We start from the raw sequence: 22,744 nt of genomic DNA on the forward strand, positions 1-22,744 counted from the left end.
GGGTCACACCTGGCGATGCTCAGGGGTCCCTCCTGGCTCTGCACTCAGGAATTACTCCTGGTGCTGAGGGACCCTATGGGATGCCGGTGATCAAACCCGGTTTGGCCTCGTACAAGGCAAATGCCCTCCCCGCTGTGCTATCGCTGTGGCCCCCTCACAATGACTCTTGGCTGGGTTCGGGGGACCATCTGGGGTGCCAGGGATCTAACCTGGGTTGGCTGCATGCAGGACAAGCACTTTACCTGTTTTACCATCTCTCTGGCCCCCTGGAGGGGTGGTTTTTTTGTTTGTTTGTTGCTTTTTGGGTCACACCCGGCGATGCTCAAGGGTTACTCCTGGCTCATGCACTCACAAATTACTCCTGGTGGTGTTAGGGGGGCCTTATGGGATGCTGGGAATCGAACCCGGGTCGGCCACGTGCAAGGCAAATGCCTTCCCCGCTGGGAGATACTGGAATTTTGGCGGTAGTGCTGGTGAGTTGTAGCACACACCTCGAACTGTGAAGCTGTTCTCCTGAAATTGTGTAGGACCGGGAACCTACAGCAAATCAAGCCAGTGTGATTTCAGGAGATTAGAGCTGGGCTTTGTCGGTGAGCCAGGGTGGAAGCAGGTCCTTTGGGTCAGGCTCCCGAGAGGGAGTGAGGGAACGGGATCCAGGGTGTTCATTTCCAGCGGGCACGCTGAAGCTCCTGGCCTGCGCGCCTGTCTCCTGTCCCTGCCTCAGTCCCGGACACCTGACCCGGCGCTCGGGGAAGGAGATGATGAGGGAAACCAATTAGGCAGTCCCTGGGGCCCTTTCATGGGCCACCAGGAAGCCTGATCTAGTTTCTTGTCATCTTGTCTTCAAAGAAAGTAAAAATCCCCAGGAAGTAGAATACTCTCCCCCTCCCCCCACCCCGCCACCGCACATCTGTGCAGTTCCCCTTGACCAGACACCAGCAGGCGCCCCTTTTCTGCAGAACAGCTTCTCGGTCGTGCCATCAAGCCGACTGGCTGTCGGCAGGGTTTCTGCCCCGTTCAACAGCTCTGCGGTTTGCGGAGTCTGACTGCGGTCCCGGGGGTAGGGGGTGACCGTTGCTCCTGCTTCTCGTGTCCGTGTTCACTGTGTCCTCAGGCAGGCTGCTCCTTGCCGACAACACCGAACTTCTCGGCTGCTGGAGAACCTGTTAGCGATTCTCTGGGGCGGGCCTCAGAGCTGACAGCGCTTCTGGCCCTCTCAGGCCCGTCTCGCTCTCTCTGTCCAGTCTCGGAATAATCTCCCAGACTCCAGTGACGGGGCCGAGGCCCTGGCTCGGAGGACTGGGAGGATGCTGTGCCTCCTGGAGACCCGAGCTTGAGCCTCAGCACCGCATGGCCCCCCACGCACTGTGGGAGCGACCCCTCAGCCTAGAGCCAGGAGGAGCCTCTGAGCACTGCTGGGGTCACGCAAACGCTAAATGAACAACCGACCGGGGTCTTTTCTGTCAGCTTCTATCTGGGTCCTGGCCTGGCTCGACACGTGCCAGACATTCCAAGTCGATCGTCACAGGTAGTTGATAAAGGTTCGCGTCATGAAGCGAGCGAATCCTTGCCCCACCCGGGTCCTCACCTTTCCCGTGTCTCAAGGCGGCAAAAGTTCACTTAGAAATAAGTTTTTTGTGGGGCTGGAGCGATAGCACAGTGGGTAGGGCATTTGCCTTGCGCACGGCTGACCCGGGTTCAAATCCTAGCATCCCATAGGGTCCCCGAGCACTGCCAGGAGTAATTCCTGAGTGCAGAGCCAGGAGGAACCCCTGTGAATCGCCGTGTGTGGCCCAAAAACCAAAAAATAAATAAAATAAATAAGTTTTTTATGGTCGCCGAGGAGCTCGTGGCCTGAGGCGGTGGCTCTCTACGGGGCCCTGAGTGCTCCTCCCGTTCCCTTGCAGAGAGCACTGCTGGAGAAGAGGCAGAGAAAGAAGCGCCTCGACCCGCTCATGGTCCAGCCCAACCCCGACGCCGGGTTTCGCCGGCCAAAGCTGAGACGTGGGGAGGAGCAGACGCCTTTGGTGGAGTCCGGGCCACGCAGGGAGGCCGTCCTGCCCGGTGGGTATCTGCACCGCGGCTCTTCCCGCTGGGGGGGAGGACAGTGGGGCGGGGAGGGGCTCCTAGCACACCAAGAGAAGGCAGGAACTGTCAAGGGACACTATTAGCGTTCATCAGAGTCCTGGAAACTGCATTTGACTTAGGATAAAGCAGTGACCTCTTTAGTGGAAGACATTATTATTATTATTATTATTACTATTGTTATTATTTATTACAGCACAGCGGGTAGGATGTTTGCCTTGCACTGATAGGACATTTGCCTTGCACGTGGCCAACCCAGGTTCGATTCCTCTGTCCTTCTCGGAGAGCCCGGCAAGCTGCCGAGAGTATCCCGCCCACACGGCAGAGCCTGGCAAGCTCCCCGTGGCATATTCGATATGCCAAAAACAGTAACAAGTCTCACCATGGAGATGTTACTGGTGCCCGCTTGAGCAAATCAATGAACAACGGGACGACAGTGTTATATGAAGAATAGTAAGGGTATTTTGGTGATCGGAGGGGCGGGATTCATTCCTCCTGTTTTGGAGCTAGACCTGGTGTTTCTTGGGGATCACTTGATGCTGGGGACCCCCACATAGAAAGCACCTCCAGTTCCATGAGCCAGCTCCTCGGTCTCAGAAGAAGGATCTGCTTCCCGCCCTAGAGTCGGTGTTGGTTTTTCCTGTTGGTTTTGGACCAACACCCGGTCCTGCCCAGGTCCTGCCTCTGGCTTGGTCGCAGCTCCCAGGGGTTCCCGGGGGAGCTGGGCTGGAACCCGGGGCTTCTCTCTGCTGGACCTGTGCTCCGGTTCTTCAAGCCGTCTTCCAGGCCTAGACAACTGTTACTTCAGATGCCATAAAAGGAAGTTCAGCAGCTGACAGTCTTGATTGTTGGTCATTCAGAGGGTTCTTATTTGGTTTTTTGTCTGTTTGTGGGTCACACCAGGCGGTGTTCAGGGCTTAACCCAGGCTCTGCACTCCAAGATCAGTCCTGGTGGGCTCGAGGGACCAAAGGGGATGCTGGGATTGAACCTGGGTGGGCTGCATACAAGGCAGGAGCCTTACCCACTGTGCTACCATTCCGGCCCCTCATCTTTCAGAGTGACTGGGGAGTAGGTATGAATAAAGGGCGTCCGTGCTTCTGATACTGCGACTCAGAGGCGCAGTCGGGGCACGCAGGCCTCAGATCGAGCCCCTGAACTTGAACGGCCTGGGTAGCATCAAAGCTCTGGAGCACAGACTTAGTTTTTTTTTTTTTTTTTTTTTGGTTTGTTTAGTTTGGGGGCCACAGCCTGGCGCTCAGCGCTTGCTTCTGGCTCCGCAGTAAGGAATCCCGCCTGGCCCCGCGCCGTGCCGCGCCCGCGGCGCTCTAGCCCTGACTTTGTTTCCCGATGCCGAGTTTCCCAGTGACAACCTCAAGTCTAGTTGGCATCCGTGAAGCGTAAACCGAGGAGCGCCGGTTCAGCGCTGGCTGCTCCTGCGAGGACGAGGGCTGGCGTGGCGTGGCGTGGCGTGGCGTGGCAGGCCCGCGTGCTCGCACACGCCCAAGCCACTCCGTGGAAACAGCCGCGTTTGCTTCTCCCGTTTCCTCTCCTTCGGGTCCCAGGCATCGACGGCCCGGCCGCCTTCATGAAGCCCGAGGCTCCGGATTTGGAAACGGAACTTCCCGTCCCCGCCGCCGACTGCCCCGCCGCTGACGAGGACGCTTCGGGCCACGCGGGGCAGACGAGCCCCGGGGACACCGTCCCCAAGCAGGACCTGCAGGAGGTCCTTCAGAAACACGGTGAGGACCAGTACAGCCCAGAGACAGGCTCGGTGACTGTCCCGTAATCTGGACTGACCTCGCCACCTTGTGCCTTGACCTTTTCTCGCAGGGGGACGAAGGGGGGGCGACAGTCCTACAGGTGGGAAAGACTTTGTGCTCAGGGGTCACCCCAAGCCGTGCACAGGGGACCCTCGGCCAGCTACAGGTCAAGGTCCTTGCACCCATTATCCTATTACTCCAGCCTCTTCCTTTCATTGTGGGGGACATTCTAGCTGGCTGTCCGGCAGCTAAGGGCTTACCAGGTTACAGTGCTAGACGCCTTGACCTCTGGGTGATTTGGTCATTGTCGGCGATATTAGCAGTTACCCTAATGCCTACCCCCCAGATAAGGCAGACAGAATGGAAAGTGCCAGCAGCAGGGGTTATAATACCTTGTTTTCTCCGTTTATGGCCACGCCCAGTGGTGAGGGGTTTTCTCTCTGGGGGTCAGGGGGTGGCAGGTGCGTCCAGCAGTGCTCAGAGGCTGCTCCTGACCCAGCGCTTGGGGTCACTCCGGATGGTGCTCTGGGGTCACTGTGGGGCCGGGCGCTGAACCTGGGCCTGCCCCATGCTCCGGCCTCCTTGGGGGCTTTACAGCGGGGGAAGTGCAGCAGAGGCGGGCAGGAAAGAGCGGCCCTGCACCGTAGGGTGTGAATTGGAGAGGGGAGCCGGTCTGGGGGCAGAAACACCCACCAGGAGAGGCGGCGGCTGGCGGGCTGAGTTACACCGTGACGCTGAAATAGAATCACACCGCCGGGCCGTGTGCACATGGTCAGAGGGTGTCGGAAGGTGGTGCTGGTCAGGGGAGCCTGGGAGAGTGCCCAGGACTGCCAGCTGTGGAAGCAGCCGGAGACTGGCATTTGACGGGCAAACCCTTGACATCTGTGAACTGGGAGAATTTTATTTCCAAACAATAAAGGGTTTGGGGCTGGAGTGACAGCACAGCGGGGAGGGCGTCTGCCTTGCATCGGCCAACCCAGGGATTCCCAGCATCCCATACGGTCCCCCGAGCACCGCCAGGAGTGATTCCTGAGTGCAGAGCCAGGAGTGACCCCTGTGTATCATCGCCCCCTGTCCCAGACGCCCTGCTCCCTGGGCGAGAGAATCTTGCAGAGGCCGGGGGGAGGCAGGGAGTGTGGGCAGGGGCGAGGGGCAGCAGAGGGCAGCGTGGTCAGGGCAGGCCAGGCGGACACCTGAGCTCTGAGCCCCCACGCTCGGTCTGGGGTCTCACCTCTGCCCCAGGGGGCCAGAGAGGAGGAAACGGGGGGTGGGGGGAGCTTCCCGTGTCCTTTGGGCCGGTCTTCGCGGTGCTAGAGGTGGAAGTAGCTGTGTTCCTGGCCCTGACCCTGACTGGGCGCTTGGTCCCTGCGGTGCAGAGGGACCCGCGCCCTTGCAGGTCCTGTGCGGGCGGCCGCACTCTCTCAGGACCCCCCTGCCAGCGCCGGGCGGCTCGGCCCTCTCGGCACGTGGCCCCTGGACTCTGAAGCACATGAAGTGCCTCTCGGAGAAGCTCTCGAAAGTGTCACTGCGGCAGGTTCTAACCCCCAGGTGGTCCCCAGTGCCTGTGCTGCACACAGGTGTGGCGCCTATTTCCCCGGCCCCCTTCCCCCTGCGGTAGTTCTGTGGTCCCTCACGCCCCACCAGTTCCCCCCGCTGGACCGTCGTCTCTCCAGCCCGAGTGATGTCTTTGCCTCAGAGGTTCCTGTTTCCCGTAAGGGCTGGCAGCTACGTGTCCCTCTCCTGACAGGCATTTCTGGCAGCCTGAACTTCGACGAGGAGGGCTCCGACTGCGCGGAGGAAGAGGGAAAGCGATGCAGGTCTCACCCGCCGTGCTTGGAGGCCGAGACACTCACGTCGGGGTCCAGCCAGCTGTCCATCACGGTACGCAGACCTGGCCCATCTCCAGAGCTGAAGACGAGCTGCCACCTCGGGGTTCAGTTAGCACCAAGGGGGCTATTTCCCAAGCGTCCCTCTGGTGTTAGGTACCGTGGCTAGCTTAGGTGCTTCTCCAAAAGATTCCAGCTCAGATTTTGATGGCTAGCTCACATTTAGCTCCCTAAAGTTTTTTTTTTTTTGAATCACTGTGAAAAAAATACAAAGCTTTCAGGTTTAAGTCTCAGTCATATAATGGTTAACCCCCATCCCTTCACCAGTGCATGTTCCACCACCAAGAACCCCAATATACCCCCCTCTCACCCCCCCACGTAAGTAGCTAATGATCTTCATTTCATTCTCTATACTTTGAATACATTCAATATTTCAATAGAGAACTCACTATTTCCCCCCAACAATCAGGCCTGCTGAAAAGGCATCGTTTAATAATTTCTTTTCATTGCTGAGAATGAAGACTATGAGCTCGCACGGCCGCTGTTGTGGCCGCGTGGTTTTGGATTTCTGATATTTTGGCTCAGTTCACACTCTAGCTGCATTTCCGTAAGAAGCCGCTGGGTTAGGAGACCTCTCGGATCATAGTCCTTAGGAGCAGAGGGTCCGTTTTGCGCGAGGCAGCTCCGGATCTTACCTTGCACATGTTCGTGGCTGACCCAGATTCAGCATCCCATATGGTCCCCCAAGCTCCACCAGGTCTGTTCCGAGTGCAGACTCAGAAATCCCTCCGATCCTCCCTCGGGTCCCCGGCGCACACCGGGACCGGGTGGGTGCGCTCGTGCCCGATCTCCCGACGACAGCAGAGGCGGCCGACAGTCCCGGGGAAGCGGCGTGAGTGCACAGCCGGCACCCGTACTTCCTGATCGAGCTTTTTGAAATGTCCCCCAAGACTGTTTGAAGAAGGAAGACATAGGGATAAAGCAATCCGTTATCTCTGGCAAAGTGTTTCTTGGAGAGAGTTGGAGGTTTTCTTTTTTGTCTGTTTTTAAATCGTATTTATTTATTATATTTTGAGAGTTGGAGGTTTCCTGATGTTCGGGTGATGCTGCTTTCAGGATCTGGGCGCTTCCCGTTCCGTAGCCCGACAAATAGAAGTGGAGAAGCTCTTGGGAGACATGGAGAATCTAGAGGACTTTGCCTATCGCCCCGCCCCACGGGGCATCACAATGACCTGTCGGATAACCCGAGACAAGAAAGGAATGGACCGCGGTCTCTTCCCCACTTACTTCATGCACCTGGAAAAGAGTAAGAATGAGAAGGTAGGACCCTGAATTCTCGGCACGAATCAGGAGCTCCAGGGAAGAATGCTGGTGGTGTTGGGGTGTGTGTGTGTTGGGGGGGCGGGGAGCAGCAGAATTCTTTTATTGCTGTTGGGTTTGTGAGAAGGCTTCAGCACTGCTGTTGGGCCCCATCAGCTCTCAGTGGTGAGGAAAATCTGTCCCTTCTCCAAGAGAGTGACAGTTTTATCCAGAATGTAAAAAAGTGGAAGGAGGGAGCTGGAGCGATAGCACAGCAGGGAGGGCGTTTGCCTTGCACGCGGCCGACCCAAGTTCGATTCCCAGCATCCCATCTGGTCCCCTGAGCACCGCCAGGGGGTGATTCCTGAATGCAGAGCCAGGAGTGACCCCTGTGCATTGCCAGGTGTGACCCCCCCCCAAAAAAAAAGAAAAAAAAGAATAAAAGAAAAAAGAGTGGAAGGAACTCCGTCATTGTATGACTGAAACGTAAGCATGAAAGTTTGTAAGTCTGTAACTACCTCACGGTGATTCATTAGAAAAAGAAATAATTTTTTAAAAAGAAAATAAAGGAAAATAGATTGCAAAAAAAAAGGTGGAAGGAAATTTCCTCCCCACCACCCTGCTGGCAGGGGAGCTCCAGTGTGCGCTTCGGCTGTTGTCTGTCAGGGGTGAAGAGAGCTCGTGCTGCGGACCAGGGCTCAGAAACACAGACGCACACATGGTGGAGTATTGACTCTGAGCGGTTCTAACTGATGTTGGGGGGCAGGTGACTGTCTTGGGCCACACCCGGGGGTGCTCAGATCTGACTCCTGGCAGGACTGGGGGGCCATACGGGATGCTGGGGAGCAAAGTCAGGTTGGCCACAGCAAGGCAGGCGCCCTCCCCGCTATGTTATCACTAACTGCTTTTATGCATAAATAGGAGGCAACTTAATTTGAAGAATATACTTTGTGTTATTCCCAGGGCCTCTGTAGATGGTTTTATGAGATTAGATGTAAGATGATGATATTAGAACTATGCTTTATAGAGCATTATTGACATACCACGGGTGTGCTAACTGCTTTATTTGTTTATTTATTTGGGCTGGAGCAATAGCACAGCAGGTAGGACATTTGCCTTGCATGTGGCCGACCCAGGTTCGATTCCCAGCATCCCTCTTGGAGAGCCTGGCAAGCTACCGAGAGTATCCCGCCTGCACGGCAGAGCCTGGCAAGCTCCCCGTGGCGTATTCGATATGCCAAAAACAGTAACAAGAAGTCTCACAATGGAGACGTTACTGGTGCCCACTCGAGCAAATCAATGTGCAACGGGATGACAGTAACAGTGATTTATTTATTTATGTGTGTGTGTTGGGGGTGGGATTTGGTTTGGGGTCAAACCTGACGATGGTACGTAGGGGACCAGGAGGTTCTGGGGCTTGGAGCAGAACTTCCCCGTGGGAAGCATGTGGTGTCCTCTTTCCCCAGCCTCTGAACTAGGGTCTCTGAGGCCTGGTTTATGCATGGAGGAACTGAGGTTTAGGGAGTCACCGACCCGCCCCAAGTTGTGGTCATAAACTGCTAAGCAAACACTCACTAGATGCCCCCCTGCTCCGGCCCCTCCTGCTTGTCCACTGATGTCCACCTCTGGGCAGCGTGAGGAAGGGTGCGTAGCCAGAACCCGTTCATGTGAGCTCACGAGGTGTGAAAGCCACACGCAAACGGAGGTTAGAGAAGCAGTTGCACTTCCGTGAGTGCCGGAAGCGTTGGGGATTCGGGAACCTTCTCCGTCGAGTTGGACACATACTCATGGCCCTCTGAGCACTGCTGAGATTGACCCCCAAACGCCTCTGCTTGAACCCCTCCCCGCAAAAAAATAAAATTTCAAGTGAATTAAATCTTTTTGTAAGAAAAGAAGACTGGAATATTGATTGTATGCGATTGGCATTTACAAACATGTAAATATTTGCTAAGTGAATTGTATAACACAGCATGGCGTGTGCTTCGTTTCTGACCGCATTCCTCTCCTTCCCCAGGTGTTTGTCCTAGCAGCTAGAAAGCGCAAGAAGAGTAAGACATCCAACTACCTTATCTCCACCGATCCCATTGACTTATCTCGTGAAGGGTTAAGTTACATTGGCAAACTCAGGTGAGTAGCCTTGGTTTTCTGTCTTTTCTTTTCTTTTTTTTAAAAAAAGGAGGCGGGGTGTTGGAGTGATAGCACAGCAGGTAGGACATTTGCCTTGCACTCGGTCCGACCCGGGTTCAATTTCCAGCATCCCATATGTCCCCTAAGCACCGCCAAGAGTAATTCCCGAGTGCATGAGCCAATAAAAAGTGTGTGTGTGTGTGTGTGTGTGTGTGTGTGTGTGTGTGTGTGTGTGTAAGTAAATAAGCCAGGAGTAATTCCTGAGTGCATGAGCCAGTAAAAAGTGTGTGTGTGTGTGAGTGTGAGTGTGTGTGTGTGTGTGAGTGTGAGTGTAAGTAAATAAGCCATGAGTAATTCCCAAGTGCATGAGCCAGTAAAAAGTGTGTGTGTGTGTGTGTGTGTAGCCCCAAGTCTGTGACATACTGGGTGTCAGCCAGGTGAGCCAGTGAGTGTGTCTGTGTGTGTGTAGTAAGCCCCGAGTCTGTGGCATACTGGGTGTGACCCAAACCATCCCCTCAACCCCCACCCTGCCCCACAAAGAGATAGTATGGGATTAATGCTTTGGCCTTCCATATACTGTTACCCACTTTAAAAAAAAAATTTACTTTCAGGGGCTGGAGCAATAGCACAGTGGGTAGGGCGTTTGCCTTGCACGCGTCCGACCCGGGTTCGATTCCCAGCATCCCATATGGTCCCCCAAGCACTGCCAGGAGTAATTCCTGAGTGTAGAGCCAGGAGTAACGTCTGAGCATCCAAAATGCAAAAAAAAAAATTTTTACTTTCCCCTTACACTTTATATAAAAACCGTGGTTTACAAATTCGTGAGGATTTGTTCCATTCAGTATAGCAACACCAATCCCACTACCACTGCACCTTCCCACCACCTTTATTCTCTTATTTTCCCAATCACCCCCCAAGCCTGCTCCCATAGAAGGCCCCCAATAATTTATCTTATATTGCTTCTTATAAATAATTTGCTAAAAGAATGATTTAGAAAATGTTTCCTTAGAAGAAAGTTAGTGAAGATTGTTGTATCTCACCATGGAGCCATGAAGCCCTTGTAAGGACTTACTAAGATGTTGTCACAGGTTAAGCCTCCTGGGTGTATATTTTCTTACTCGAGATTAGTTACCTTCTACGTTACACCCCATCCAATCTGGTGTGCTACTGGCTTTCCAGTGTTGTAGAGTTGGAGAAGTCATTCCAGGAAGTCCAAAATTTTTGATGGGGTGATACTCCTGGAGTTAAATTTTTAACTGGGTCACAACTTTGGGGCAAATACATGACTGCCGGGGCTTCTGGAAACACAGGGAGCTGGGGGGAGGTAGCATATCCCTGACTCCGTGAGGCCCTGGAGATTTCAGTCCCCAAACTCGCGTGCCTGAGTTTCTCAACACACTAGTTTCTGGGTGAGGCTCGACCTGAGCAGTGGAGTCCTGCTGGGAGCACGGCGGCGATTGTGGAGTGTGGAGGCCTTTTTTCCTTTCTGGATGTTTTACTCTTTGTAGGCTTTCTAGCTGCTAGAACAAACACCTGGGGAAGGAGAGGAATGCCGGTTAGAAATGAAGCGCAGCGCCCTGCTGTGTTATATATATTCACTTAGCAGATATTTACATGTTTGTGAGTGGGCAGGTGGTGGGCTCACCCGCCCCTCCCCGGGGTGCCCTGGATAACTCACTTTGCACAGGGTCTGGTAGAATCTCTGCAACTTGCTGGTCTTTTTTTTTTCTTTTTGGCTCTTTGGGTCACACCCATGGCAGTGCTCAGGGGTTATCTAGGCTCTGCACTCAGAAATTACTCCCGGGGGTTCTCAGGGGACCATGTGGGGTGCCGGGGATTGAACCCAGGTCAGCCGTGTGCAAGGCAAACGCTCTACACGCTGCCCTATTGCTCCAGCTCCTGGCTGGGCTGTTTTGAGATCTACTCATGAATCTCTGGATCATGGCCGGTGAGTGATTTCACTTGGCACTGGAGGTGGTTCGTGGTCCCACCTGCCTGGGAGATGGGGGGAGGTAGCCCATCCAGGACTCTGACCCATATAAATCCTGGCTCTGCATGTGCTACCCCGAGCACCACCAGGGGTCACTCCTGAGCACAGAGACAGGAGTAGTCAGTCCCTCTGCATGGACGAGAGTGCCGACCCCACCCCCAAGTCTCCTTCCAGGATTTTGGGTTTGTTTTTTCTTAGTGGATGGAGCCACTCAGGCAGAACGACAGCGGCTGTCAGGGAGGCCCGCCCTCACGTGTACCGAGGAGAGCTCTCTGAGGAGTCGACGACCCTCGGGGCACGAGTCTGTGGGCATCCTTCCCTGCCCGCGCCCCAGGGCTGCGTCTGCTGGGAGAGCCCAGGAGCCAGCCCGCCCCCTGACACGCTCTCCTGCTTCCAGATCCAACCTCATGGGGACCAAGTTCACCATTTACGACCACGGCGTCAACCCCAGCAAGTCCAGCGGCCGGGTGGAGAAGTGCTACATGCGGCAGGAGCTGGCGGCCATCAGTTACGTAAGTGCCCGGCAGCCGCGGCCCGAGGCCCGCCCATGAGGAGTCTCCCCTCCGGAAGACTCAGCCTGGGGGGGCCGTGACTCCCACCCCAGCTGCCCGCTAGGTGTGGGCTTCCTCCGTTCTGTGCTGACGGTCTCTCAAAGTAACCAACTTTTTCCTTCTTTTTTTTGAGGGGGGTCATACCCGGTGACGCTCAGGGGTTACTGCTGGCTCTGCAGTCAGGAAACCAGGTCGGCCACGTGCAAGGCAGCCGCCCTACCCGCTGTGCTATCGCTCCGGTCTGAGGAACTTTTATCTTGAGTGTTTGGGGACCAGTTGCTGTAATATTAGTAATAGCATTTTCTCTTCGTTTTAGAATTGTTTTCATTATGTGTCGCTTTCTTTCATTTGTTCCACTATATGGTGGTGGCACGCACGTCCATATAGATGAATCGAGCAAACCTCTGAAATTTCACAAAATTGTAAATCAATAAGTTGATTAAAAAAAATATTTTTTTCGGGGCTGGAGTGATAGCACAGCAGGTAGGGCGTTTGCCTTGCACGCGGCCAACCTGGGTTCGATTCCCAGCATCCCATATGGTCCCCTGAGCACCGCCAGGAGAAGTTCCTGAGTGCAGAGCCAGGAGTAACCCCTGTGCAATGCCGGGTGTGACCAAAAAAAGCAAAAAAAAAAAAAAAAAAAATTGGTGTTTTTTTGTTTGGTTGGTTGTCTGGGTCACACCCAGTGGTGCTCAGGGCTTACTCCTGGCTCTGGCTCTGAACTCAGGGATCCCTCCTGATGGGGCTCAGGGGACTGCAGGTCAAAATTGGGTCAGAAGCATACCAGGCAAGAACCCTACCCCACTATACTCAAAGGTTGGAACATTCCTTTTTTTTTTTTTTTTCTTTTCTTTTTTGGTCATACTCATGGATGCCCAGTGGTCACTCCTGGCTCTGCACTCAGGAATCACTCCTGGCGGTGCTCGGGGGACCCCATGGGATGCAGGGGATCAAACCTGGGTCAGCTGAGTGCTAAGCGAGCACCCTCCCCACTGTATCATCACTCCAGCCCCAACGTCTGGAACATTCTTATCAATGATTAACTTGTTATTTCTTCATCAAATTTGCCTTTCTGTTCTTTGGGACTCAAATAATTCTTACATTCTTCTTGACCTCATCCCATAATTCTCTGATACGCTGTTGATGTTCTTTCAGATTTTTTTTCGTCTTCTCAGTAGTGAGGGAGGGTAGTTTCTGAATCTCATCTTGGAACTCCTCAATCTTTTACTTCACTGCCATTATTCTGTTGTCCATGCCTTCTATTACGATTTTGGTTTTTTTTTTTCTTTTTGGGTCACACCCAGCAATGCTCATTCTCAGGGGTTATTCCTGTCTCTTAACTGAACAGTTTCTCCTGGCGATGCTCAGGGGACCATATGGGATGCCAAGGATGGGACACGGGTCGGTTGCATGCAAGTCAAATGCCTCCCTACTACACTATCTCTCCGGCCCCCCTTCTGTTACATTTTTTAATATACCTGCCATACTCTTCATTTCTGTCACTTCTTTTTCCTTTTTGGGTCACACCCAGCAATGCTCAGGGGTTACTCCTGGCTCTGCACTCAATAATTACTCCTGGCAGTGCTCGGGGGACCCTGTGGAGTATTGGGAATCGAACCCGGGTCGGCCCCATGCAAGGCACACGCCCTCCCCACTGTGCTATCGCTCCAGCCCCAATTTCCGTCACTTCTGACTCTGGTTTAATTATTTTTGCTCTTACACTTTCTTTGCTTCACTGACAGTCTGTGCCGTGTTTCTTGGGCTCATCTACTGGCTGTATCTAAGGAGTGACAGCCCCTGGTCAGATGGTCCCGGAGATGTGGACTACCTGGCCCCCTGTGATGCAGAGGCGTGGAGGCTGCCAGGACCCCTCTCGAAGGGAGGGGAATCCACTCCCAGTTCCAAACAGGCCCCAGGGTTGTCAGCCAGGAGGGCCTCACCTGGGAGCTAGAGGAGCAAGTCAGCATCTGCGATGCCTTTCATGTCTGTCTCCACCTTATTGGGCTCATCTCAGTTTCTCTGAGACTTGAGTACTTTCGCTTCCTAACACTGGCCCTGTTTAACCTGAACTGTAATCCCACTATATAGTACCATGACCTCATTGGGGAATTTGTATTTATCAATGACAACAGAGTGGGACCAATTGCTGAAGGCTTCACTTCAGATGAAATTTTCTTTACTACTACTTCTTTTTTTTTTTCAATTGAATCACTGTTCTGAGACACAGTTACAGAGCTGTCATGTTTGAGATTCAGTCATACAATGATCGAACACCCATCCCTCCACCAGTGCACATTTTCCATCACCAATGTCCCAGTATCCCTCCCGCCATCCCAGCCCTCCCCCTGCCTCTATGGCAGACAATTTCCCCCATACTCTCTCTACTTTTGGGCATTAGGGTTTGCAATACAGATACCGAGAGGCCATCATGTTTGGTCCTTAGTCTGCTGTTAGCGCACATCTCCCATCCCGAAAGATCCCTCCAACCATCCTTGACTTCGTGATCCCTTCTCTATCCCAGCTGCCTTCTTCCTCCACTCATGAGGCAGGCTTCCAACCGTGGAGCAATCTTCCTGGCCCTTGTCTTTACTGTTCTTGGGTGTTAGTTGCATATTGTGATTTTTATTTTTCTTTTTGGGTCACACCCAGCGATGCTCAGGGGTGACTCCTGCCTCTGCACTCAGGAATTACCCCTGGCTGTGCTCAGAGGACCCTATGGGATGCTGGGAATCGAACCCAGGTCAGCTACGAGCAAGGCAAATGGCCTCCCCGCTGTGCTATCGCTCCAGCCCCCAGTATATTATGATATTTTATATTCCACAAATGAGTGCTGTCATTCTATGTCAGATGAAATTTTCAAGTCAATATAATCAATCTTCAAGTCTTCAGAGTAGGTTTTTAAAAGTACTGTGGTACATTTCTACTCGGGATTCTATTTCTTTGTCGTGTTTGAGGTTTTGGGCCATGCCCAGTGCTGGTTGGGGGCTCCCCTGGTGGTGTGGACCGAGCCGGGCCTCTGTCTCATCACCTGCAGCGCCGTCTGCCTGGGAGTGTTCTTCCTCTTTGAACAACAGTCGCCTGCTCCCGATTTGCAGGTCTCATGTTAAGAGTGTAGTCTTTTCATTTTCCCTTTTCTTTCAAGGTTCTTCCTTGTTTTTCTGTCTAGGAAACCAATGTGCTTGGGTTTAAAGGGCCAAGGAAAATGTCCGTGATCATTCCGGGACTGACTATGAATCACGAGCGAATCCCAGTCCAGCCACGAAATGTAAGTAAGACTTACATAGCGAAGGATCGTGTGTGTGTGTGTGTGTGTGTGTGTGTGTGTGTGTACACTTTAAAAATGTTATAGGGGGCCGGAGCGATAGCACAGCGGGTAGGGCGTTTGCCTTGCATGCGGCCGACCCGGGTTCGATCCCCGGCATCCCATATGGTCCACCGCCAGGAGTGGTTTCTGAGTGCAAAGCCGGAGTAACCCCTGAGCATCGCTGGGTGTGACCCAAAAAGCAAAAAATATATATATATGTTATAGGGTCCAGAGCCATAGTACAACATATAGGGCATTTGTCTTGCACGAGGCCGGCCCCAGTTCGATCCCTGGCATCCCATGTAGTGCCCTGAGCCCACCAGGAATATATCCTGAATGCAGAGCCAGGAGTAACCCCTGAGCACCCCTGGGTGTGGCCCTCCAGAAAATTTATCATAATTATGATACTGTGTTTCTGATGGTGTTGAGATTTCTGGCCTCAATTTGCAGTGACCTCACCCCGCCAAATACTTTTGTGTTCTGTTGTTGTTGAGAGGCAGTGGTCAGGGGACCAGGTGCCAGGGACCTAACCTGGGCTCCAGCAAGAAAAACACCTGGATTGACCATTGGCCGACCTCATTGTCCCTAAACAAATAAGGAAGTGTTGATCCATCCAGAGCCTCAGCTAGAGCAAGACTCAGCCTTGCCCCAAGGAACAGCTCTCACTCCACTTGGCGATGCACAGGGGTCACTCCTAGCTCTGCACTCAGGAATCACTCCTAGCGGTGCTTGGGCGACCCTATGGGATGCTGGGAATTGAACCTGGGTTGGCTGCGTGCAAGGCAAACGCCCTCCCCGCTGTGCTATGGCGCCAGCCCCAGTCCTAGCAGTTCCGAAAGCTGTCCAGTGGCAGTCACAGAGCCTGCAAGGAGAAACCCCTCAGACGACGGTTACAAAAGAGAAAACTCCAGAGCCGGCCCGGCTTGGCTTGCTGCCCAGCGCCGTCCCGGTCGGCCCGTTCGGAAAGGAGGCGGGAGTTCCCTCCCCGCCGTGCTCCTCAGAGGGCTGACCCCTGCCTCCCCGCGCAGGACCACGAGAGCCTGCTGTCCAAGTGGCGGAACAAGGCCATGGACAACCTCATCGAGCTGCGCAACAAGGCCCCGGTGTGGAACAACGACACGCAGTCCTACGTGCTCAACTTCCGCGGCCGCGTGACGCAGGCGTCCGTGAAGAACTTCCAGATCGTCCACGAGAACGAGCGTGAGTCCGCGGGCGGGGGCGGGCGGGGATGGACAACGGGGTGCACAGGCCACATGGGCGGGCGGGGGGCCGATAGGGTGGATCCAGGCCCTGGCGCTAGTCGCAGCCTTCGGGAGAGCGAGTTTGGAGAAAGGCCCGTTCCCGGAAAGGCCGAGGCGGCTGTGTGCACCGCACCCTTGTGCCGAGAGTGGGGAGAGTCCGACAGCCGGGCGGCAGGTCAGGCGAGGCGCGTGGGAGCAGGGGCAGATGTCCTTGCTGTGTGCAGCTGGCCCCAGGCCCCTGGCCCCTGCCCAGCCGGCCGCTTCGGACTTTCTGTCCTTTATTTTTTTGCTTTTTGGGTTCCTCCCGGCTCTGCACTCAGAAATTACCCCTGGCAGTGCTCGGGGACCCTATGGGATGCTGGGAATCGAACCCGGGTTGGCCCGTGCAAGACAAACGCCCTCCCCGCTGTGCTGTCGCTCCAGCCCCTGGACTTTCCGCCCTTTGAGCCCCTCCCCGCAGTCAGGAGCCGCCCCAGGACCGCTCCCGCGGTGGACAGGCCGGCTGGAGGGCGGAGAGTGAGTGGGCTTGGGCGTCGTCGGAGGGCGCCGTCTCACGCCCCCCCTCCCGCCCCCAGCCTCCTACATCGTCATGCAGTTCGGGCGCGTGGCCGAGGATGAGTTCACGCTGGACTACAACTACCCGCTCTGCGCCCTGCAGGCCTTTGCCATCGGCCTGTCCAGCTTCGACAGCAAGCTGGCCTGCGAGTGACCGCCCGCCCGGGTGACCGCCCAGCAGGGCCCGAGCCCCCGCAGGCCGCCCCCCCACCCCACCCTCGCGCTGGCCCCACCCCTCGGAAGGCTGACAGTCGCCCCTGGGACTCAGGCATGGCACCTGAGTGCACCGTGTGTGCATACATGTCACCTCACACAGAGATGTGTGTCCACGCATGGCTGCGTGTCTCTGGCGTGGCGGTCCTGGTCAGGGACCCCCTGGCCCCCGGGAGACCCTTGAAGGCCCCCAGAGCAGGTCTCTATTCAGAAGCCCCCAGCTGATTTCGGAAGTTCTTGCCCAACACATTTTGTGCCTTAAGAGTTTGATTTCTGGTCTGGAGCAACAGCACAGCGGGGAGGGCGTTTGCCTTGCGCTCAGCCAACCGAGGTTCGATTCCCAGCATCCCATAGGGTCCCCCGAGCACCGCCAGGAGTCATTCCTGAGTGCAGAGCCAGGAGGAACCCCTGAGCATTACCGGGTGTGACCCCAAAAAAAAAAAGAGTTTGATTTCCTGGGGCTGGAGAGAGTACGTGCGTAGGCTTGCCCGAGCTGACCCGGGTTCAACCCCCAGCACCCCCTGGGGTCCCCAAAGCTCCACCAGGAGGGCTTCCTGAGCACAGGGCCCGGAGACAGCCATGAGCAAACCCAGGGCTTCTAAGCATAGGGAAAACTTTTATCAGAAGTTTGATCTCCTGTGCTTGGAAACAGGAAGTCAGAATCAGGTTCTGATGATTGGCTACTCTGGTTTGGAGGAGGTTTAGATGTGTTTTCACGTTCTTTTGAAAATTTTAAATCTCTTATTATTATTTTTTTTAATTAAGTCTCACTGTGAGATGCGCAGTTACAAAGTTGTTTCTGTTTGGGTTTCAGTCCTGTAATGTCCCAGCACCTGTGTACAATTCCCACCACCAACATCCCCAGTTTCCCTCCCGCCACCATTTTTTTGAGATTTTAGGAGAGAGCTGGTTCCCCACGTCCCCTCCACTCCCCAGGCCGGTGGTCGTGAGACCCCAGAAGTGGGGTGTGACAGCAGCGGCCCCGGAGCACGGACCCAGAGAACCCACGTGGTTTGTTTTTCTGTCAGTTTGGGTTTTGTGTGGTTTTTGCCTTTTCTCTTGTTTTTTTTTTTGGCAAAACCCAAGGTCAGCGGCCATTTTGGTGGGTCATCACAAAGGAAAATGATGCCATCCAACCATCCCTGATGTAGTGGACGGAGAACCGTCCCCCCCTTAGTCGCTCACGGCCACCAGGAAGCAACCCCAGCCTCGGTGAGTCAGAGGGAGCACGGGGTGACCGTGGCCTTCCCAGCAGGCTGGGGGTGCCGCCCTGATGCCGCACTGCCCACCGCCCCCTCCTGCCCAGCGCAGGGGCCTGGCCCCCACCTCCAGGGGGCTCGGGCAGGGTCACGGCCAGCCCCGTGAGGACAGCGTCCTGACTCCCGGTGACCGCACGCGCCAGCCGCCCGGCGGACTGTCCAGTTAGAACCCGGGACTCGCTTGGCCTCTGCCTTTGTTCCTGGCTCGGGGGGTGCCGCCCCCCCACAGTGTCACAGTATTACAGCGGCCGCGTCAGTGTTCGGGGACACGCGTGAGGGGCCCCGTGCTGAGGTGAGACATGTGGTGTCATGCCCGGAGGGTCGGCAGGAGAGGCGAGGCCGAGACGGGCCCGCGGGCGGGCGCTCCTTCCGGGGGGAGCGTGGCTCAGCCCTGCCTCCTCCTGTCTGCTCGATCAGGGCTGGGGGACCCCGCCCCCATGGTCCCCACACCCGGCTCAGGCTCAGGGGCCCCAGGGGGTAGAGGCCCAGCGCCCACCCGGGCCTGCTTCCAAGCCCCCAGCAGAAAGTGGGTGGTCAGTCGAGCCCCTCCCCAAACCCCGCCCCCACACACGCTCCGGTCGCAGCAGCCCCCCATGGCCGCAGCCAAAGCCACAGGCGGCTTTCAGCAAGACCACTGGCCTTCACTGCCGGCGGTCATCAGCGGTCAGCTCCGGGCTCCCCGTCCGGCCTCCGTGCCGGGGACAGCAGCCGGGCCACAGCGAGGGTTGCAGGGAGAGCAAGAGTGTCGTTGCCCACGCGCCGGCTTCCTGCTGCCCTGACCGGCCCCGACCGGTAGCGCCGTGAAGCAGAGTGAGCGGGGGGACGCCAGGACCCTCGGCTGCTCCCAGGCTGCCCGCCCAGTGCCTCGTTCACCAAGTGCCCAAGGCCCGGCCAGCGGACTGGCCGAGAAGCCGCCTCCTTGGAGGAGAAGCTCCTTGTCCCTCCGTCTAGCAGGTGGTGTCGGAGGCGGGGACCCACCGAGGTGCGAGGGTGACTCCCGCCTCCCGCCGCCTCCGGGACGACACGGAATCAGCTGCGTGGGCAGGGGGCTGGTTTTGACACATTCGACGTATTTATACCTTTTGTATGCTTTTAGAAATAAAGGATAATTTATAGTAAGTGCACGCGTGTCACTTTGTGTCTTGACAACGTCCCGCCCCTCCCAGAGTCCCTCAGAGTTGCTAGTGCTGAAAGCTCTGGAGTACTTGGTTCCCATGTGCTAAGTCTCCCCAGGGACGTTACTGGTTTGGGGGTGGTGCTTGAGGCCCATTTCGGTTCTGTGCTCAGGTGCCCTGTGGTATCAAAGGTTACACCTGGGGCCCCCACATGCGAAGGGTATGCTATGCCGTTTCTGGGGTTACTCCTGGATCTGCACTCGGGCATCACTCCGGGCAGGCTCCGGAAACCGTGCGGGGTGCTGGGGATTGAATCCGCCTCCGCCACACGCAAGGCAAGCGCCCTACCCACTGCTCTGCCTCCCCTTGGACTCCCTTCCCAGGCGGCTAGGGCCAGACTGCAAGGCTGAGAAGCCATCTGGACTCCCGGTGGTACCCAGGCCACGGTACCAGGCGACCTCCGGACAGAGAGCGGGGCTGGAGGGCAGGACTTCCATTGTTGGAGACCGTCGCAGTGGCCAGCCGCCGGCGCTGGTGTCAGCCCCTCAAGGGCAGAACAAAGGGGGAGCTACAGTGAGACTATCTTTGGCTCCGAAGGCTTCACATTTTATTTTATTTTCCTTTTTTTTTTTTTAGGGGGAAGGGGTCACTGGCGATGCACAGGGGTTCCTCCTGCCTCTGCACTCAGGAAGGACTCCTGGCGGTGCTCAGGGGGCCCTATGGGATGCTGGGAATCGAACCTGGGTCGGCCACGTGCAAGGCAAACGCCCTACCCGCTGTGCTATCACTCCAGACCCAGTGTTCACTTTTTTTAAGTGTCCACATTTTAAAGTCGACTTTTAGAGAAAGTTCCAAACTGCTTTCACAGGTCCTCGCTGCATCTTCCCACTCTTCCTGTCTAGACAGTGAGTGACTCGGAGACATTCTGGAGGAGCCTCGAGGCCCACAGAAGGGCTTCGGAAGGCGGGTTAATGCTGAGAGGCTGGTTTTTCCGTTTTCAAATGATTCCTTTTAGCTACTGTGCTGTGCGTGGCTGGCCCAACAGATCACGACAGAACAGTTTTGCATCCTTCTCAGGGACCAGGAAGGATGATGGTCATTGACATCAAAGACAGCAACAGGGCCTGCACTTTTGTAAATCAGACGTTTAAAAACAACAGTGATTCTATTAAAAGTTAAAATTTTTTAAATTTTTTTTATTTTTTTAGCATTTTGGGTCACAACCAGCAACGAACAGGGGCGACTCCTGTCTCTGCACTCAGGATTCACACCTGGCGGTGCTCAGGGGACCCTATGGGATGCTGGGAATCGAACCCGGGTCGGCCGCATGCAAGGCAAACGCCCTCCCCGCTGGGCTATCGCTCCAGCCCCGAGGAGTGATTCCTGAGTGCAGAGCCCGAGCTAGCCCTGCGCATCACTGGGTGTGGCCCCAAATCAACAACAAAACCCCGAGTGTACAACCTCTGACACTTCTCGGCCAGGTGTGTGCGAACTCGACAGCTTACGTGCGTCACACCTGGCAAACATCGCAGTGTGTGTTGCTGGTTCACAACGAAAAGGCTCCAGAAGATGTGTCCAGGCAGATAGATCACTCAGCACAGACAGGGAAAAGTGGGGGAAAGGCAGCTCAGAGAGAGAAAGGAACATCAGGTAAGCTCTGGTTGGAGGACCCGCTCGGGAGGGGAGATGTGTGCTGAAAGTCGACTATAGATTGAACACGATGGCCGCTCAATACCCCTAGTGCGGACCACAACACCCAAAAGGAGAGAGAGAACAAAAGGGAATGCCCGGCCACAGAGGCGGGGGGGGGGGGGGGGCGGAGGGGGGATGGGATTGGGAGGTGGGAGGGATACTGGGTTCACTGTGGTGGGGAATGGACGCTGGTGGAGGAAGGGGTGCTCGAGCATTGGATGAGGGAAACTCAAGTATGGAAATGTGTAAATCTGTTACTGTACCCTCATAGCGACTCACTAATTAAAAAAATAAAAGTGGAAGTAGGAGCAGTTTAGTGGGGGGCGCTCCGGAGCGGACTCTGCAAACCTCGGGTGAGGCTGGGGGGAGCCGCCCTGGGAGAGACTAAGGGGGCTTTTAAGTTGTCTTGGGTGGGGAAAGGGGAGAAGGGAACCGAGGCCAGTGGAACCGGGCGTTCTGGGTCTGGCTGTTATCTGCAGGGGCGGCAGCCTGGGGGTGTCCGTCTGTCCGTCCTGTCTCCCTCGCAGGGGACTCAGATCCCTGATTCCGGGAATGTTGCTGTCTCATCAGCTGGTTGCTATTTGGTCAGAGCAAACCTCACACAGGCACTGCCAGTAAAGTGTGGGACCCCCACCCCGCCCCAGTGAGCACCAAACCAGAGGGGGGAGCAGGGTAAGCGAGCTCGGGTAGCCTCCCCGTCACTGCAGCACGACCAGAGGCGGGGGAGCAGCGGGGAAGCCTGCAGTGCGCTCCAGCCCGCACAGACCGTGTCCTCGTCCCCAGAGCCCTGAGGATGGCGAGATTCACTGAGGGGGACGGGAGTGATGGCACAGTGGGGAGGGCGTTTGCCTTGCACTCGGCCATCCTGTGTTTGGTTCCCAGCATCCCATAGGGTCCCCTGAGCACCGCCAGGAGTAATCCCTGAGTGCAGAGCCAGGAGTAACCCCTGTGCATTGCTGGGTGTGACCCAAAAAGAAAAAAATAAAGGATTCACTGAGGGGCGCCTTGGGACCGTTCGCCGCTCAGTGAGCCTTGGATGGCTCCACAGCGCCACCTGCTGTCCCCAGACGCCCTCTACAAGCGCATCCAAGAGAGGCAGCCCGCCCAGGTAATGATGCACTTCACCACCTAGTGCTGGCGCCTGACCGGCCCCTGGGAGGGCGGAGGACAGTGGTGTTTCGGTGAGCCCCGAGTCACCCTGCAGACTCAGTTCCACAGGGAAGAAGGCCAGAGGGGCCCAGGCCAACTTGGGGCTGTCCTGGCTTACCTGTCGCTGCAGTTTCATTCCGTGGTTCTCGAGCCTTAGAATTTGGGCTTGGCGGAGGGAGGCGGCTTCCGGGCTGCCCAAGGTGTGTGTGGGCCCAGCTCGGCAGCGCGTGGGGACCAGGCCCACCCCCAGACACGGGGGGGCAGGGGTGGGGACAGGTGCTCTGCCTGGCCTCAGCCTGGGGGTTTTCTCTCCTGGGTTAGAATTCTTCTCAGGGGCTGGTTCTAGAGCAATAGCACAGTGGGGAGGGCGTTTGTCTTGCACGCGGCCGACCCCAGCATCCCAAAAAGAAAAAAAAAAATTAAGTTAAGAAACGATGGGAAAATAGAAAAAGCTTTAGATCGTTAAAAAACAATGAAGTGAGTTTGGTTTCTTGGTTGAAAGTGATAATTTTTTTTTTTTACTTTATTTTTGACTTCTGAATCACACCTGGCGATGCTCAGAGGTTACTTCTGGCTC

General features: G+C 55.6%; 1 protein-coding gene across 1 annotated transcript in view; it reads left to right on the forward strand.

Moving 5' to 3' along the window:
- Window positions 1-19,331, forward strand: part of TULP3 (TUB like protein 3) — a 44,928-nt gene extending 25,597 nt beyond the window's left edge. Inside the window, exons 3-11 of the mRNA XM_055141831.1 lie at window positions 1,908-2,064; window positions 3,649-3,825; window positions 5,594-5,727; window positions 6,789-6,992; window positions 8,986-9,098; window positions 11,486-11,600; window positions 14,806-14,904; window positions 15,972-16,143; window positions 16,760-19,331. Coding sequence (XP_054997806.1) covers window positions 1,908-2,064; window positions 3,649-3,825; window positions 5,594-5,727; window positions 6,789-6,992; window positions 8,986-9,098; window positions 11,486-11,600; window positions 14,806-14,904; window positions 15,972-16,143; window positions 16,760-16,893 — 1,305 coding nt within the window. The 3' untranslated portion in view covers window positions 16,894-19,331. The remainder of the gene's footprint in view (window positions 1-1,907; window positions 2,065-3,648; window positions 3,826-5,593; window positions 5,728-6,788; window positions 6,993-8,985; window positions 9,099-11,485; window positions 11,601-14,805; window positions 14,905-15,971; window positions 16,144-16,759) is intronic.
- Window positions 19,332-22,744: the final 3,413 nt, after the last annotated feature.

This window comes from Sorex araneus, chromosome 6, assembly GCF_027595985.1.
Source record: "Sorex araneus isolate mSorAra2 chromosome 6, mSorAra2.pri, whole genome shotgun sequence".
NCBI classification, from domain to species: Eukaryota; Metazoa; Chordata; class Mammalia; order Eulipotyphla; family Soricidae; genus Sorex; species Sorex araneus.